Source organism: Elephantulus edwardii, unplaced genomic scaffold (genome assembly GCF_000299155.1).
Source record: "Elephantulus edwardii isolate Elephantulus edwardi_28Jun2011 unplaced genomic scaffold, EleEdw1.0 scaffold00010, whole genome shotgun sequence".
Lineage (NCBI taxonomy): Eukaryota > Metazoa > Chordata > Mammalia > Macroscelidea > Macroscelididae > Elephantulus > Elephantulus edwardii.
In genome coordinates this window covers 32,141,646-32,160,832 of record NW_006399760.1, presented here as the reverse complement: position 1 = coordinate 32,160,832, position 19,187 = coordinate 32,141,646, and the positions used below count along the sequence as shown (strand labels likewise).

The window sequence follows — 19,187 nt, the reverse complement described above, 5'->3', positions numbered from 1 at the left end:
CAATCTTTAACAGTTTTTATGTCTTACTCTCAGATTTAATTACATGTTTCTGTTGACTTAAAATTGTAATAAACATTATTTTTGTGCTATTCACTTACACTGTACACAAAAGGACTAATACGTATAATATAGAAGTCAGGGGAACGTGAATAAAATATGATTTTCCAACACTGGAAGCTATTCAACTTCCTTCTAAAGTAGATATTCTATAATAGTCTGATAAAAGACAAACTAAAGAATGCTCCCATTTGAGGCAGAGCAGGTAGGCATTTTTGGTTAAGAATGCAGATGAACGTATCCACTCCATTGATACGGAATGATCTTTCCTTCTTTATCCTAACCTGACAGCCATGCTCTCCATCCTTCCATCAAAGGGTAACTAGGTAGCGATTGAGTGATGGTCACTATTCCCTGGCATAAGAGCCACTTATAACTTACAGTGTCCCCACTTGTACAGTAGACTCTAAACACAGTCTCCTGCCATTCCTAGCCAGAGACTTCCTATCCCTTTTGAGAGCTCCAATATCCAGCTACGTGAAAGAGCTTAGAGCTAGTGATTAGCAACACAGCCCTTTTTAAGAGAAAAATTAGATAGCAAACTGAGTGCTTACTCACATACACCTTCCAAAATGTGTACATGTACACCCTAGTCCACTTAGGAAGAGGCCTGTATGCTCCCTGAACTGGCAAATAATTTCACTTTCATATCGTCTGAGGGCACTGTGTGAGTCCAGAGTTATTCAACATTTTAAATGCAAGAGAACACTTCACAAGGACTCCTTACAAATACCTGAGTAGTTTTTCAGTGAGCTTATTATAAGGTTAAACAGTACCACTATGGAAAGGGCGGAGGGACAGCACAAAAGGGGAAGACCCTAGATGAGATGGATTGACACAGTAACTGAGATAATGTGGGTAGGTGTGTCTGAGATCATGAGACTAGCTCAGGATAAGGCAAGGATCAGAGCCATTGTGCATTGCATCACCATGAGTTGCAGTTGACTTGATGGCATTTAACAACAACAGGCTCATAACTCAATACACTCCAAGCTGGATAGGGAATAGGAAAAAGAAAATTGTGATTGAGTTAATAAGTTACCAACTAAAGAGATCGAGGCATGCATTTAGAAGGTTTTTCCTTACTTCAACAGCTAAGTAGTAACTAATAAACTCAGGTGACATTGAACGCTTTGTTCTGCCTCTAGGCCTTTTTCCAATATTGAATCTCATACCTGGGTACTTAGTGTGATTGTGTAAGAGGGGGAAAAGCACTCCTCCATGCAGAAAGTCACACTTTTCCTCTTGCCTGCTGAGAACTGGTTAACATGCAACCAGTAAGTACTTACACTGATGGAGAGCACAGGGCCAGTTTTGTACATGCAGTATCTGTCTGTCCCAGCACAGATATCTTCTAGTTCTTCTCCACATTCCTCATACCCAAGTTCCTTTTGCATTAACAGTGCAAAAGCTTTCATTCTGTTAGGGCTCCCACCAACACAGACAAACTGTTAAAGAAAATGAACAATGGTCTGCTTTTGTAGTTGGGACAGAATCAAGGGTCAGTACTTCATACAAATGCTTGTATTTCGTATTTTTATTACTTTCCTAACCATATATGTGTATGACTAATTTTATCATTGAACTGTAAATAAGACAACCAAATGGAAAGTCTGTTACATTAGACTAGTAAAGAAAAAGATTAGGAAAGCAAAATACATTTTTATATTCTTTAAGTAGGTGTTTCCTGGTGGTTTGGTTTATAGAGGGAGCTCTAGTGATGACTGATGTACTCCATAGGTAGTTGTGTTATGAACCACCTCTTTGGTGGTTCCAATCCACTAGCCAGTCTTAAAAAAAAAAAATTAATTCTATGTAGCATCAAATTGGATCTGACTGGTGCAGGAGGAGATTGCCCTTCCTTCTCCAGCAGAGTATCTGGTGGATTTGAACTACATACCTCTGGGATTGCAGTGCAGCTTCTTGCCCCTAGGCCACCAGAGCTCCCTCCACTATCCACTCTTAAGGGAGAAAGACAGGAAACCTCTCCTTGTGAGATTTATAGCCTTGAAAATCCAGTGGAGGGACTTCTATAAGCATGTTCTGACTCAATGGCAATGAGCTAGGTTATGAGTGGATTTACAGAGAACTTCATTCAACTTCTTAGTTTTAAAAGCTAGCTTCATGTTGAGCATTAGCTGAGTGTATGCTTTAGTGGCTTAGTGCTAAGAAGTTGCACTACCAATACAACGGCAGTTGGTTTGAATGCATTAGCTGCCCTGTGGGAGAAAGACAAGCAATCTCCCCTGTGCTATTTACAGTCTCTGAAAACCCACCGCAAGGTCAGCTATGAGTCAGTTCTGATTTGACAGCACATAACAGTCATAGCATACTTAATATTTTAGAAAGAATATGCAATTAACAAGTGATCCAAAGGAAAAGAAATGGTTTTAAACATTTTCTAATCCCATATTCCCAATTTTAAGTTTTCTTTCTAAAATGCATTATATTAACTTAAAGCTTTAATGGAATTCTCCTAAGACCTACCATTTCATTCAAAACAAAGCCTCCTGGAGCAAGGCTAATCATTACAAATTGGGAAAACCCACTGCTGTACCTCACCAGTTGTAAAGAGTTGCATTTCTTTTTCATTTGAACATCTTGAAAATTAGATAGATACTATGACCAGGGGTGAAAGAAATCAAATTAAATGTGGTAACAAAAACGTCTAGTGACTTCCTAATTAACAGACTGCTATGGGTGCATTTAAAAAAAACACACACACAAAAGAATGATTAGGAAATTTGGAGGACAGCTCCCTAGCTGGTTCCCATTCCCAAGAAGGGTGATTCAACACAATGTGGAAATTATCGAACAATATCATTAGTGTCACATGCAAGCAAGATTCTGCTGAAAAATTATCCAAAAAGTGACTGGAACAGCACATCAACAGAGAACTGCCAGATGTGCAGGCTGGAATTAGAAGAAGCCATGGTACAATATGTTAGATGGATCTTGGCTGAAAGCAGATAGTACCAGAATAATGTTTATCTTTGTTTCATTGACTATGCAAAGGCATGTGACTGTGTGTATCACAATAAACTGTAGCTAACTCTGTGAAGAATGGGAATCCCAGAACACTTGATCATTTTCATGCAAAACCTATACTTGGACCAGGAGGCAGATGTCAGAACAGAGCAAGGAAACATTGCATGGTTCAAAATTGAGAAGGCTGTACACCAAGGATGTGTTTTACATCCATACCTTTTCAATATGTATGCAAAATAGATTATTTGGAAGGCTGGGCTATATGAGAAATGTGGCATCAGGATTGGAGGAACAACAACCTGCAGAAGACATAAGCCTGCTTGCTGAAACTGAGGTGGACCTGAAAAGCTTGCTACAAAAGATGACACTAAAACTCAATACCAAGAAAACAAAGAAAAACTGGATGAGTTGACAGTATCATGATAGGTGATGAAGAGATTGAGATTGTTTAACAGCTTCAGTTTGCTTGGCTCCACGATCAACACTTTTGGTACCAGAAGCCAGGAAATTAAAAGATGTATTGTATTGGTAAAGTCTTCCATCAGAGACCTCTCCAAAGTACTGAGGAGCAATAATGTCCATCTGAAGACTAAGGTGTACCTGATCCAGGTCATGGTCTTTACAATTACTTGCTGTGTGTCAGAAAGCTGGACAATGACTAGGGCTAACAGAAGATGAATTGATGCCTTTGAACTGTGGTGCTGGAGAAGAGTATGGAATACACCATGGACTGATAGGAGAACAAACAGGTCATTCTGGAGAGGATGAAGCCAGGCTGCTCCTTGGAGGCTAGGGTTCTGAAGTTTCATCTTACATAGTTTAGACATGTTTCATGGAAGAACCAGTTCTTGGAGAAGGACACCATGCTTGGGAAGGTGGAGAGACAGCGCAAGAAAGGAAGACCCTCTATTAGATGGATTGATTCAGTGACTGGAGCAGTGAGGGTAAGTGGAATAGAGACAATAAGATTGGCACAGGATAGAGCAGGGTATAGAGCTGTTGTACATAGGGTGCTATGAGTCTCAAGCGACTCAATGGCACATAATAACAATAATATCATTAGTATCACATGCAAGCAAAATACTGCTGCAGATCTCCCAAAACAGCTGTAACAGTACATTGATGGGGAACTGCCAATATTCTCAGGTAATTGTTGAGGTGCACAGACAGATCCTGAAGAGCCTTTGAAACCAATAGATGCCATTGAGCAATATCACAGTGTGTGCTTAAATAAAATCAAATGAAGTATATTAAATGATAGAGATAGTCTAGTTTGGGGAAATGTTCATTATTACAGAGTAAAAATGGTTGCTCTACAAGGACCACAAAACAGGACATGTTCTTACATTGTGAATCAGGAACCAAAGGTTTCAAAATTTATAATTGACTAAAAGACTATCAAGGGACTTAAAGGTAGGAAATTTAGAAGAGAGAGTTTGACTGCGATAGATCTATAAGTGGGATTATAGGATTGGTCGAAGGTATAAGCCATTCAATTTAGTACAGGTTAGTCTTAGGATGGAAGACAGGACTCATTTTTGTGGTAAATTACTTTTTCTCTATCATGTCTGTTTCTGGAGGTCTAGTGTAAATATTTAAGTAACACTGCATCTCAAGACCTACCTTGCATTTGTTTATCTATAATGGTAAAGGCTCTCTGGGAATAAATTAAATCTCTTGCTAGAACTCAGGCTAGACCTTCTAAAAAAATATTGTTCTTGAGGTATATGGTCTAAGTCAGCAACAATGTGAAGGGGCAACATTTGGAAAGGCAGCTTTAAAAACATGGATTCTAGACTCATATCAAGACCTTCAAAAGGACATAAGTTTCTACTTTCAGACTATTCTATTTACACACAAACCAAGTGCCTCCAAGTTTTAGACTTTCATACAAAGAAAAACAATGTAGAGTCCTGCCCTTTGAGGCTAAGTAAGCTTAACTTCTAATCCTAGCCCCACTGCTGATTAAGTAATTTGTTCAACATCACACATCTAATACCTATGATTTCCCCAAACAAGAAAAGTGTAGTATTTTTCATAAGGTTTTAAAGGGTGAGATGGGATTGCTTATGGCAATGAACATTACACAAAGCCAAGAACATTCCAAGTGTTGGATGAATGTTAACAGTTTATCATGAAGCAATTTACTGGCTCTGCTTCTAAACATGTTAGTTGTTGTAGTAGTGCAGAATTTAACACAAACGAAACTGGTTCATGACCTAGAATAAAGCAACGACAGTCAGTAGTGTCTGACTGATGTGGGCAGCATTGGACAGAAGATCAGAAAGAAGGCCTGGCCTGGCACACACCCTCCTAAGGACAGAAAGAAAAAAACTTAACTCAGGAAGATTGTAGAGTAGGAGCTCTCATTCACAAATGAACAAATAACTATTGGGTGGTCTGATTATACAGTACATTCTGTTTTCATTTAACAATAATTTCTATGCCATGTTCATGTGCAAATCTATGATGTCATTATCTTTTTATCTATACCATCTGCTCCTCTTTGACCCTTATTATTGACTTCTCTGTGCCTTCTTGTGAGTTTCTCAGATGGGGTATAAGGTTGCTAAGAAACCACAATGGAGCTCAACCATGAAAACTGGAACAAAGAGGACCAGATCATGGCTTAGCGTGAAAATGACGATGGTTTGTTTATAAATATTTCCTCTATGGCTATAGATAGTTACAATTTGGTGCAAGAACTAAGTACAAGGAAGCTCTTTTCCCCTTTTTCAATGTACAGAAGTTTGAAAATAACCTAATTTTATGATGCCAGTGAATGTAAATTACAGCCATTCATCTTGACCATAAAACTGAAACAGATGTGGGAATAGCTGTGGTTTGAGTTCTTCTTTGAACTATAGATATTACTGTAATCAACAGACGTTCCTCAGTGTTTCTGGAAATGTAGCAATGGTATGTACAGGCAGAGCAGCTCGCTTAGTTCTTGAAGCATTATTCCTAAATCAGACTTGCTGAATATCACCTCTACATGTGACTTTTCATTAATGAAAAGAGAAACATGGCTGAAGACCACCACCAAACATTGATTTCAAGTGTCACTTACAATGATTAATGTCCAAAACAAGCTTAGCATCTGTTATACTTTTTTCAAAGAAGGTAGAAATGCATTATGAAGGAGTCTTTGAGGCATCACAACACATATCAAGGACTCAGACAATGATTACTAGAACGGACTCATTCTCAAATATCCCTAGAGTCTTCAAAGAATTAAACTTCCCCATTTTGTGACATTCAAGTCCTACCACAGTTCACTGTTTTCTACATGTGGACAGTGGAATATACACAGTTTTTTTAATTAATATTTTTATATAATCATATGCTACTTATAGAAGACCAGATGAGTTGTGAGATGATATTAAGGATGCTATCCATGAAGAAAACATTCATTACAAAAACAGAGGAGAAAGAAAAATCAGAATGGATGTCAGAAGAGACTCTAAAGATTGCACTGGAACATCAAAAAGCCAAATTTAAAGGAAAACATGTTGAACTGAAAAAGTTGAACAGAGGATTTCAAAGGTCAGCTCAGCTGGACAAAGCAAAGTATTATAATGGAATGTACAGAGAGCTGGGATTGGAGAACAAAAGGGGTAAAACTCGCTCTGCATTTCTTAAACTGAAAGAACTGAAAAACAAATTTAATCCTTCTGTTGTAATATTGAAAGACACTATGGGCAATATATTGAAGGATCCAGAGAATATCAAAAGAAGATGGAGGGAATACATAGAGTCACTGTACTGGAAAGAATTGATTGACACAGAAAAATTTCAGAAAGTACCATATGAACAGTAGCCAATGGTAATGAAAGAGGGAAGAGAAGCAGCATTGAAGGCATTGGGGGAAAAAATAACGTCTCAGCCTTGTTGCAATTAACAGACGCAGCCTTGGATGCACTCACCAGTCTATGCCAGGAAATTTGGAAGATGACTGTCTAGCCAATGGGTTGGAAAAGGTACATATTTGTTCCCATTCCCAAGAACAGTGATCAAATGGAATGTTGAAATTATCAAAAAATATCATTGGTATCACATGCAAGAAAAATACTGCTGAAGATCATTAAAAAATGGCTGCAATGGTACATAGATAGGAAATTGGCAGAAGTTCAAGTGGGATTTAGAAGAGGCCTTGGCACCAGGAATATAATTGCTGATGTCAGAAAGATCCTAAATGAAAGTAAGGAATACCAGAAGAATGTTTATTTGTGCTTTATTGACTATGCAAAGGCTTTTGGCTGTGTGGATCATGACAAGTTGTGGCTGACAAGTTGAGAAGAATGGGAATCCCAGAGCACTTAATTGTGCTCATGGTAAACCTATACCTGGATCAGGAAGCTGTTGTGCAAACAGAGCAGAGGAGCACTGTGTGATTTGGAATTGGGGAGGGAGTGTGCCAGGGTTGTATTCTGTCTCCATACCTATTTAAGCTGTATGCTGAGCAAATTATCTGAGAAGCTGGACTCTGAAGAGGAATGTGGCATCAGGATTGAAGAGAGATTCATCAATAACCTGCATTATGCAGCTGACACAACCTTACTTGCTGAAAGTGAGGAGGACTTGAAACACTTGTTGCGGAAGATCAAGGAATACAGCCTTTGGTATGGATTGTGTCTCAATATCAAGAAAACAAAGAGTCTTACCACTGGACCAATAGGCAGCATCATGATGGATGGAGAGGAGATTGAAACTGTCAATAGCTTCATCTTGCCTAATCCACAATTAACACTCTTGGAGCAGTCAGGAAATAAGGAGATGCATTGCACTGGGAAAATATGTAGTTAGGGACCTTTCCAGACTATTGAGGAGTAGTGATGTTAGTTTGAGGACTAAGGTGTGTCTGATTCAGGCCATAGTCTTTCCTATTACTAGCTATGCATCTGAGACTTGGACAGTGAATAGGATGACAGAAAAAGAATTGACACCTTTGAGCTGTGGTGTTGGAGAAGAACACTGAACATCTCATGGATGGCCTAGAGAATGAACAGATATGTCTTGAAGAGGGTGCAGCCAGAGTGTTCTTTGGAGGCAAGAATGATGAGGCTTCACCTCACATACTTTGGACATCTTGCTAGGAGGTGTTATTCCTTGAAGATGGACATGATGTTGGGAAGGGTGGAGGGTCAGCAAAGGAGAGGAAGACCCTCAACCAGGTGGACTGACACAGTGGCAGCTGCAATGGGCTCTTGTGTGTCAGCAAATGTGAGGATGACACAATGCTGGACTGGTTTCAGATCTTTTGTTCACAGGATCCTTATGAGCCATACTCAACTTGATGGCACTTAGCAACAACAACAACAAACACCTTCTAAAATAATTATTTTCCATAGTACCTGAAATGTCTGAGTAGACTGCCAGTTAAGAATCTTGTGAAAGATAGCAAAGTATATAGTTTCTTCAAAATAAAAGTAAGACTTATTCATGACTTTTTCATCAAGGACATATGTATTGTGGCTATGTTGTTGTTATTATGTGCTTTGGGGTCATCTACAACTCATAGCAACCCTAAGTACAATAGGATCCTTTCCTATTTTGAGCCAATCTCACTGTCTCCAACATACCTGTCCCTATTATCCCAGTTATTATGTCAATCCATCTCATCCAGGGTCTTCCTTTTCTGTGCTGTCTCTCCAACCTTCCAAGTATGATGTCTTTCTCTAAGGTCTGGCCTCTTTTGTCCACGTGCCCCAAGTATGTGAAACGGAGCTTCAAAACCCTTGCCTCCAAGGAGCAAACAGGTTTCACCCTCCTCAAGATACTCTGATTTGTTCTCTTGGCAGTCTATGGTACGTTCAATACACTTTTTCAGCACCAGAACTCAAAGACATCAATTATTCTTCTGCCATCCTAAGTCATTGTCCAGCTTTCTGATGCATAGCTAATAATTATGAAGATCATGGCTTAGATCAGGGGCACCTTAGTCTCTAGACTGACATCGTTGCTCTTCAACACTCTAGAGAGGTCCTTGAGAACAGATTTCCATAAAGCGATTCATCTTTTGATTTCCTTGTGGCTTGTGCCAAGAATGTTGATTGTAGAATCCCGCAATCTCAATCTCTTCTCCATCTATCATGTTGGCTGCCTTTTGGCCTAGTGGCAAGAATCTTTGTTTCCTTGCTCTTTTTTCACCCTTGATGTTGATTAATCATCCATATTGAAGGTTTCAGTCCTCAACTTTCTGAAGAAAACACCTCAGGTCCTCCTCAGTTTGAACAAGCAAGGTTGTGTCATCTGCATAAAGTAGGTTGTTGACGAATCTTCTTCCAATACTGACGTGGCTATTACAGATTGATAAATATATACTATATGTATTATAACAATCCACCTAGGAATGATCTCTATGTACTTCTCTATCTAGTTTTGAATGATCTTCAGCAGTATTTTACTTGTATGTGATATTAATTATTTTGTTTGATAATTTCTATATTGTTAAATCACCTTTCTTGGAAATGGAAACACATATGGATCTCTTCCACTCAGTTGGCCAGGCCACTGCCCTCTAAATTTCCTGGCATAGACTGGTGAGCACATCCAGGGCCACATATGTTATTTGAAAAATGTCAGTTGGTTTCTCATAGATTCCTGGAGCCTTATTTTTTTGTCAATGCCTTCATTGCAGCTTGAACTCCTTTCTTCATTACCATTGGTTCTTGTTCATATGATACCTTCTGAACTATTTCAGTATCAGCCAATACTTTTTGGTACAGTGTTTTTATGTATTCCCTTCATCTTCTTTGGATGCTTCCTGAATTATTCCAGATTTTATCCATAGCATCCTTCACCATTACAACTCAAGGCTTGAATTATTTTTTCAGTGCTTTCAGCTTGAGAAATGCTGAGAGAGTTCATCCCTTCTTATTCTCCAATTCTAGATCTTTACACATTTATTATAATAGATTGCTTTATTTTCTTGAACTCCCTTTGAAATCTTCTGTTCAGCTTTTTTACTTTAGCATCTAGTCCCTTTGTTTTGGCTTTCTATTTTTGTTCTACTGCAACTTTCAAGGTGTCTTCTGGCATTCATTTTGGACTTTTCTTTCTCCTACATCTTTTTAAGGACCTTGATGTCATCCCACAACATCTGGTCTTCGATCATTGGTAGTCAATGTTTCAAACCTACTCTTCAGATGACATTTTAAATTCATGTGGGGTAGACTCAAGATCTTGTTTTGGCTCTTGTGGACTTGAAAATGAAAACCATTTTCTTCAACCTCAGTTTGAACTCTGTTGTTGTTTACCATCAAGTTGGAATCGTCCCAAAGACCCTCAGGGTCTTCAGAGACAATTAATCACATAGAAGGATATTACCCATCTTTCTCTCACAGAGCAGCTAGTGGATTTAAAATGCATACCTTCTGGATTCCAACACAGTTTCTTACAAGTATAGGCCACCAGAGCTTCTTCAAATTGAACTAGCACACTAGTAATTAATAGTTTGTTCCACAGTTGGCACCTGGTCAGGTTTTGACTGCTGATATTGAGCTTTTGTAATGATTCCTTCCATAGATGTAGTCAATCTGATTCTTATACAGTCTATCTGATGACATCCATGTAGAAAGTCACTATTTGTGTTTTTTATAAAATGCATTTGCAATGAACGAATCATTGAAAGTATAAAATGTGATCACTCTACTTCCAGTCTTATTTCCATCATCAAGTCTGTATTTTCCCATTACTCTTCATTCTTCAATGTTTACAACTTTTGCTTTCCAATCATCAATTATCATCAATGGTTCATTCAAAAATTACTGTCTGTCAGACATTCAAGCTGGATTTAAAAGAGGCCATGTTATGTCTATTTGTGCTTCACTGACTATGCAAAAGTATTTAACTGTGTAGATCATAACAAATTATGGCTAACATTGAGAAGAATGGGAATATCAGAACACTTGATTATGCTCATGAAAAACCTATACCTCTACCAAGAGGCTATGTGTGAACAGAACAAAGGAATACTACATTTTTCCCCAAAATAAAGGTATGCATCAGGGTTGTATCACTTCTCCACACCAATCTGTGTGCTGAGCAGATTATCTGAGAAGCTGGACTCTTTGAATTTGATTGTGGCATCAGGACTGGAGGAAAATTCATTCATTCATAACCTTCATTATACAGCTGACACTGAAAATGAGGAGAACTTGAAGCACTTGCTGCAGAAAATCAAACACTGCAGCCTTCAATATAGATTGCATCTCGACCTCAGGAAAACAAAAATTATCACCACTAGACTGATAGGTAACATCATGATAGATAGAGTAGATATAAACTGTTAACACCTTCAGCTTACCCAAGTCCTTGATACCAACAGTCACAAGATCAGGGGATGTATTGCACTGGAAAAGTCTGCAGTCATGTACCTCTCAAAATTTTGAGGACTAATGATGTCAGTTTGAGTATGGTCTTTTCAATCACTTGCTATGCACCTGAGAGCTGAACAGTGACAAAGGATGACAGAAGAAGAATCTATGTCTTTTAATTGTGGTGTTGGAGAAGAATGTTGGCTATCCCATGGGCTGTCAAAAGAGCAAATAAATATGTCTTGGAAAGGGTGCAACCAGAATGCCCCATGGAAGCACAGATGGCAAAGCTTTGTCTCACATACTTCAGCATGCTGATAGGAGACGTTATTCTTTGGAGAAGGACATCATGTCATGCTAGGAAAGTTGGAGGGACAATGAAAAAGAGGAAGTCCCTCAACCAGGTGAATTGACACAGTGACTACAGCAACTGGCCTGAGTGGGTCAGAGATTGTGAGGATGGCACAGGATAGGACAGGGTTCAGATTGGTTGTTCATAGGGTTACTTACAAATCATGCTGACTCAATGGCAATTAACAACAGCAAAAGGAATGATCATATAAAAGAGTGATCTTTGTTCCCCCCTTGTGTACCATCAAGTCGGATCCAACTGGAACAGGAGGAGATTGCCCCTTCTTCTCCAGCAGAGCATCTGGCAGATTAAAAGAGTCATTTTATGTTTTGAACATAAAATCTAGTTTGAATAAACCATTTTTAGGAATTGTCCAGTTTGCATAGATAGTTTCTAGGGATCATCCATTTCCCAATTGTTTGAGTCATTCCAGGCAGTAATGTAGAGATTGATAGTTATTCATCCAAACTCTTTCCTCTTCTTTCTTGGCACATATCTAAACTTAGTTTCTAGTCTCCTTTCCAATCAGATGATACCATATGCCTAAGTTTCAGCCAGTAAAATGTAACCAAAAGTAATATATATCACTTCCAGCATTAACCACAGAATTCTTCCATCGATGACCCCATGTACACTCTTAATCATTGGATAGGCACTAACATCAAGAGAAACTTTGCAAGCCATTCATTGAAGCTGTCAAAGCAAGAAAATGGAAGGAGTTTGTGTTTCTGAAATGCCACTTGAAATATCTGTTCATTAGGAATACTTACTTCCCAATTAACATGATTGAGAAATGAGTTTACATGATGATAAAGTGCTGAAGGGAGCCCTGGTGTCCTAGTTCGTAGGGAGTTTCAGTGGTAATGCAAAGAGTGTATCTCTCTGGTAGTTCAAATCCACCAGTCATTCTGCAGGAGAAACATAGGAAATCTCCAGTGAGGGTCAGGTATGAGTAAGTTCTAATTAGATGGCAATAAGTTTGGCTTAAGAAAGCACAGAAATTTTGAGGTAGCATCAAACAAAGCCTTCAAAAACATAAATAGGAAATAAAAGTGATTGACAGACTCTTTAAAGTCCAAACTTTATACACACATCATTTTTTAAGATAATATTATGCTCACTGATTAAACAAGCTTGGGAGCAGAAGTGGCATCCGCTTTCAAAATAGCTTGCCTCTGGAAACCGTATGGACTTGGAGAAAGGATGAAAATTATACAAGTGTTCAGGTCTTTCATTCATAGAGCCACTATGAGTAATCTACAACTCGATGACATTTAACAACAACAACAACAACGATATTATGGTATGTAAAAATTATTGCCATCTCTGTGGAAGCAAGACTGAGTTTTTTAGGTATTGATAGATCATATCCTTTCTTTTTAGTCAGTATTGCTAATAGATTTAAGGAAGTCAAGAAGTTAAAGCTAGCATATCCTCACTCAAAGCTAGAATATGATGGGGAAAATCTGTTTTTTGAGAACATCGTCTGTGAAGATAAATCAAGCTTTACATATTTCCTCTAGAGAATCCTGGTTTAGGTTAAATGGCTAGTTCTAATGATTTGGAACTTTATTATCAGCTGCTCATCCCTACTCCTCTCCCAGCCCCCTATATTTTGCCGCCTATCTGTCAAAATGGACCATTTAGCAGTTGGTGGTGGTATTGTTCAGTATGGTTGGGTTGAGTATGACTCATAGCAACCCCATGGACAACAGAGCTCAACCTGCCTTATCAAGTGCCATTCTCACAATCTCTGGCACACCAGAGCCCATTGTAGCAGTCACTGTGTCAATCCATCTGGTTGGGGGTCTTTTTCTCTTTCACCAACCATCCACCTTCCCAAGGATGATGTCCTTTTCCAAGGAATAGCCTCTCCTCCTAGCAACATTCCCAAAGTATGTGAGATGAAGTTTTATCATCTTTGCCTCCAAAGAGTAGTACTCTGGCTGCAATTTCTCTAAAACATATTAGTTTGAGAGTCCATAGGATCTTCAGCACTCTTCTCAAAGCCTTTATATAAACAAAATGGGCTTCAAATAAGAACCTATCTTTTAGATAAAAACAAAAAATTGTAAAGGGGCTTCAACACTGGTCTTAAGGACAGCAGCAATTGTGAGACTATTGAGAAACTAAGCAGTGTTTCCTTCTGTTTTAGATATCAGTCAGAAATGAGTCAGTGGCAACTAATAGCAATACCAGATGAGTGGTGAGTCTCCAAGACTGGACAGTGGTTATGACATATTACAATAAACACTAGAAAGGAAAACCTAGTCAGATAAAGAAATGAAGACTTGATAGGAATAGAAGTAAGATGTACGTGTGTGTGAGTGAAGAGAGAGAGAATAAGAGGCAGATAGGCATAAAAGTCCTATTTCCATTCTAAAACAAAAAAAATAGGATTCCAATGATTTCCCAGAAGCAAATGTTTAAAATATCAAAATATAACAAGTTTTAAAATAGTGAAGCAGCCATTACTTTTTGGTTGGAGATACCTAGTAGTTAATGTCAGCTCCTTCCTTTACTAGCTGTGTTGGAACTAAGATAGCTAGATAGATAGATAGACAGACAGATAGATTTTAAAATATTCCTTGGAGGCTAAGATAATGAATCTTCAGCTTACATACGTTGGTCATGTTGTTAGGAGAGGTTATACTTTGGTGAGTGGCATCATGCTTGGGAAGGTGGAGGGGAGATGAAAGAAAGGAGGACTCCCAGTCAGGTGGATTGACACAGCAACAGCAGCAATGGGCTTGAGTATGTCAGATACTGTGTTGTGCGGATGGTAAGGGACAGGACAGTGCTCAGATCTATTGTTCACAGGGTTACTTTAAGTCATACTTGATTCAACAGCACTGAACAACAACAATAACAAATTTGAAGCTCTCTTCATCTGAAGAACCTGGAGATTAAAACTACATACTTGAATTACTAGGGTAATTGAGTGATAGTCCACACATGTATGCCTAGTGCAGACCCTGCTACATGGAAAGCATTCCACAAATGACAGTAGAGATGGACAGATAGATACTCCAAGTCTTTTTGATTCATTGATTAGATGTACACCTTTGTTTACTAATTATGAGGTGTCTTTCAATGAATCAGAGTCATTCCAGGTAAAAGTCCTGAAAAACTCACCATGTGACATGAACATCAATCCTAATATTTGAATTCTGAGTAATGAATATCAAAGATAGCATTGATGAAACTCTCCAAGCATAAACTTTAGAAAAAGCAGTAAGAGTGGAATTTTGAGAACGTGTTTAATCTTATGTAATCTTGAGATAAAGCCAAAGGTGGAAATCAGTTCACACCTTCAGACTTTGTTCCCTAGGAGAGAGGAAGAGAAGAGTCAAATTAACATCTGCAGTAAATTAAATTTCTGCATACATGTTTGTCTCCCTTCCTTCCTTCCTTCCTTCCTTCCTTCCTTGTTCCTTTCCTTCCCTCCCTCCCTCCTTCATTCTTCCTTCTTTCTTCATTCTTTCCTTCCTTCCTTTTTTCTTTCTTTCCTTCTTTCCTTCCTTCCTTCCTTCCTTTCCCCCTCCCTTACTTCTTTCCTCCTCTCTTTATTCTTTCCTTTGTTCCTTTCTTCCTGCCTACCTGCCTTTTTCCTTCTTTCTTTTCATCCTATTTTCCTCCTCATCTCCTTTTAGCTAACTTCTTCCTCCTTTTCTCAGACTTTCTTCAACCCTTCCCTCACAGTTCACAGACCATACTGAGTTGCTGATAAAAAAATATCTTAGTAGCACAAAACATTAGCTAATGGTTACTTTGGAAGAAGTAGAATAATATAAAACTGATGCTTTGTTGAAAGTTATTACTTAATAAAATGAGTATTAGTGAGGTGCTGGTATAAATTTAGAAGCTAACTATGAAAACTATATTCCTAATGTCTCCAAACACCAAGGAGTATTGTCAATAAATTTTAGTTTATCTCCAGGGTCCAGAGCAACTGAATTATCAAGTGTTGAATTATTAGAATTGGGTTGGAAACCTTTCTATCTTGTTAGTGTGAAAAAGATTGTTAATGATGTATACTTTCTAAATGGTTTCAGAGAACGAATGTGGCTCCAGTTCCAATTAGAAGCACAGACATTCCTCCATTCAAATGTATAAAGTCTATGTCAGAAGAATAAGAAGAATAATCAGCACAGGAAACACAATCAGTTTTCTTTAAGTTAGAAATACTTTACCTTTACATCCCCAAACATTGCTGGTAAGTTATGTGTTTTTGTCCCCAAATCAAAGTGATAGAGAATATCTTCCTCCATAGAATCCAAGTGAGGATTTTTAACATGAACAAACTTTTTCCTGGAGGGAAAAAATTCAGAAAATGTAAAGAAATTTGAAACAAAAACACATAAAAAGGGAGAGTTTGCGATGGGAAAGTCTGCGGTAAGGGACCTCTCCAAAATACTCAAGACCAACAGTGTCTCTCTGGAGACTAAGGTCCGCCTGATACAGGCCATGGTTTTTGCAATCACTTGTTATGCATCAGAGAGTTGGACAATGACTAGGGAGGATAGAAGGAGAATTGACGCCTTTGAGCTGTGGTGCTGGAGAAAAGTATTGAATGTACCATGGACTGCCAAGAAAACAAACAGATTCATCGTAGAGAGGATTAAACCAGGCTGCTCCTTGGAGGCAAGGATTCTGGGGCTTCGTCTGACATACTTTGGACATGTTGTAAGGCGAGACAGGTCTTTAGAGAGGGACATCATGCTGGGTAGAGTGGAGGGACAGCGCAGGAGGGGAAGACCCTCTATGAGGTGGATTGATTCAGTGACTGGGGTACTCGGGATGGGTGTGTCAGAGGCAATGAGATTGGCACAGGGTAGAGCACGGTTTAGGGCTGTTGTACATGGGGTCGCTATGAGTTGCAAACGACTCGACGGCACATAACAACAACAACAATGTTAGTGTACACCTATAGTTGTCTCTAGTGCGGTACCGATCACCAGGAAATAATACTGGTCTCCAAGGATTAAATTACTTTTGTGATATAGCCACAGGAGCTTTGGTGGAGGAGTGCATAGCATTGGGTCGTTAACCAAAAGGTCATATGTTCTAATCCACTAGCAGCTCTAAGAGAGAAAGATGAGCAATCTTTTTCTATAAATATTTAAAACCTAAGGAAACCCAATGCAGACAGAAAGGGAGTGAGTGACGCAACAATTATAATAATAGCTAATATTTACAGTGCACATCCTATGTGCCACAGCATAGTACTAAGCATGAACATGGCATAATACCATGAGAACGACATATAAAAGATTACCTCATTTCATTCTGTAACCATTATATTACCAAAAATACTCTGCCATCAAGTAAATTTTAATTCATAGCAACCCTCCTTTGGGTTTCTGGGGCTGTGAATCTTTATGAGAGAAGACTACCCATCTTTACCCTAAAGAAGCCGCTCATAGATTCAAACTGTAACTTTAGATTAACAACCTGAAGTGCTTCACACCATGCCATGAAGGGGCCCTAACCATTCTGCTGATGTTGTTGATGTTGTTGTTAAGTGCCTTCAAGTTGAGTATGACTCATCATAGACTTACAAACAACAACAGATCTGAACCCTGTCCTGTCCTGTGCCATCCTTATTATCCCCAACACACCTGAGCCCATTGCCACAAACACTCCACCTTAAGTGTCTTACTCTCCCTTCGCTGACCCTCCACCATTCCAAGCATAATGTCCTTTTCCAAGAAATAGCCTCTCCTAAAAACATACCCAAAGTATGTGCTATGAAGCTTCACCATCCTTGCCTCCAAGGAGCACTCTGATTGCATTTTCTCCAAGACTTATCTGTTAGTTCTTTTGGCTGTCCATAGGATATCCAGCCTTCTTCTGTTAGGTAACTAATATTATCCTTTCCATTTACAAAAGAAGAAACTAAGGGTTATAGAAACTGAGAAACTTGTCTAAGAGTATGCAATTTATAAATTATAGAACAGTAATTTCTATCCTATTCTAGTTCTAAAAGCCCTTCTTCTTTGTGTGAGATCCTGGGGAATAGAAACCATTGGGCTCTGAACCAGACTGCTTGAGTTCCAGCAAGGCCAACTAAACATATACACATACACACTCTGGTTGTATGACCTTGATTAATTTATTTGACCATGTTATTTTCCCATTATCTCATTCATAAATTGTTGTTGTTGTTGTTGTTGTTGTTGTTGTTGTTATGTGCCACTGAGTCACTTGCGACTCATAGCAACCCTATGTACAACAGCCCTAAACTCTGCTCTATCATGTGCCAATCTCGTTGTCTTCAACACACTCATCCCGATTGCCCCAGTCACTGAACCAATCCATCTCCCAGAGGGCCTTCCCCTCCTGTGCCTGCCCTCCACCCTCCCAAGCACAATATCCCTCTCCAAGGACCGGTCCCTCCTTAGTCAACACGAGACTGAATGAGATGTTTGTAATATACCTGATGCTGAATAGACAGTATTAACATCTCCCTATAGATGGAACCTAGAGAAGTAGGATATGGCCCAAATTCCTTTATTTTGCCAAAGCTCAATTTCTTTTCCTCCTAGGCACAATGTCAGACTCCCTGACCCAGTTTCCCTTGCAGTGGTGAGGTCCTGTAATTGAATTCTGGATAATGGATTATGGGTTAAAAATGATCTATCTACTTTCATATCTGGTACCTGAAAAATAGTAACTCCATCAGCATTTGGAAGGCTGTGCAAAAAATACATCTTTATCGTACTAAGCTGCTTGCTTATGCTTTCCAATACTATTAGCATACCCTGACCAAGGCAGAGGATTCACTCTTGAAAATGATCTTTGTCCCATTAGAAGATTTAAGTGAGAACTAAGTGTAGCAGGGTAATGAGATGGAGCAAGGAGTTGAGAAGGAATCTGAAAGTGAAATACTAAATATGGGAATCTGAAATGAAAAGCTAGGTGTGAGTATAATGTTGTTGTCATCAGGAGTCTTGGAGTGTGGTACAACTCATAACAACAAATCTGAACCCGGTCCTAACCTGTGCCATCCTCATCATCTCTGCCACACATGACCTCATTGCTGTAATCACTATGTAAACCCATTTCATTGAGTGTCTTCCTATCTTTTACTGACCCTCCCACCTTTCCAAGCATGATGTTCCTTTCCAAAGAACAGCCTCCCCTAGCAACATGACTAAAGTATGTAAGATGAAACTTCACCATGCCACTATTGTCAAGCAGGACTGACCTCGGGATTAGGAGGAAACTAAGAGAGGATCAACAATGTATACTGCATTGAAACAGATGAGAGAGAGAACTGTTTAGGAGGAATATAAAGATTTAGGTATTATTGTCATGACAAGAGCCCAGAATGAAAGTTGCATTCTGTGGACTGAGGAGGGGGGAATTGTGTAACAATGAAAAAATGTTTCTTTTACTTTTCAAAGAGAAAAGTGAACTGGGGTGTGGGGTGGACAGGGAGGAAAGTGTGCAACAATGAGTGAACAGAA

At 38.9% G+C, this 19,187-nt stretch overlaps 1 protein-coding gene across 1 annotated transcript in view; it reads right to left on the bottom strand.

Annotated features, from left to right (window-relative positions):
- UPP2 (uridine phosphorylase 2) overlaps nucleotides 1-19,187 on the bottom strand; it is a 60,001-nt gene that overhangs the window by 34,258 nt on the left and 6,556 nt on the right. Inside the window, exons 2-3 of the mRNA XM_006880819.1 lie at nucleotides 15,909-16,026; nucleotides 1,347-1,505 (exon numbers count right to left, since the gene is read on the bottom strand). Coding sequence (XP_006880881.1) covers nucleotides 1,347-1,505; nucleotides 15,909-16,026 — 277 coding nt within the window. The remainder of the gene's footprint in view (nucleotides 1-1,346; nucleotides 1,506-15,908; nucleotides 16,027-19,187) is intronic.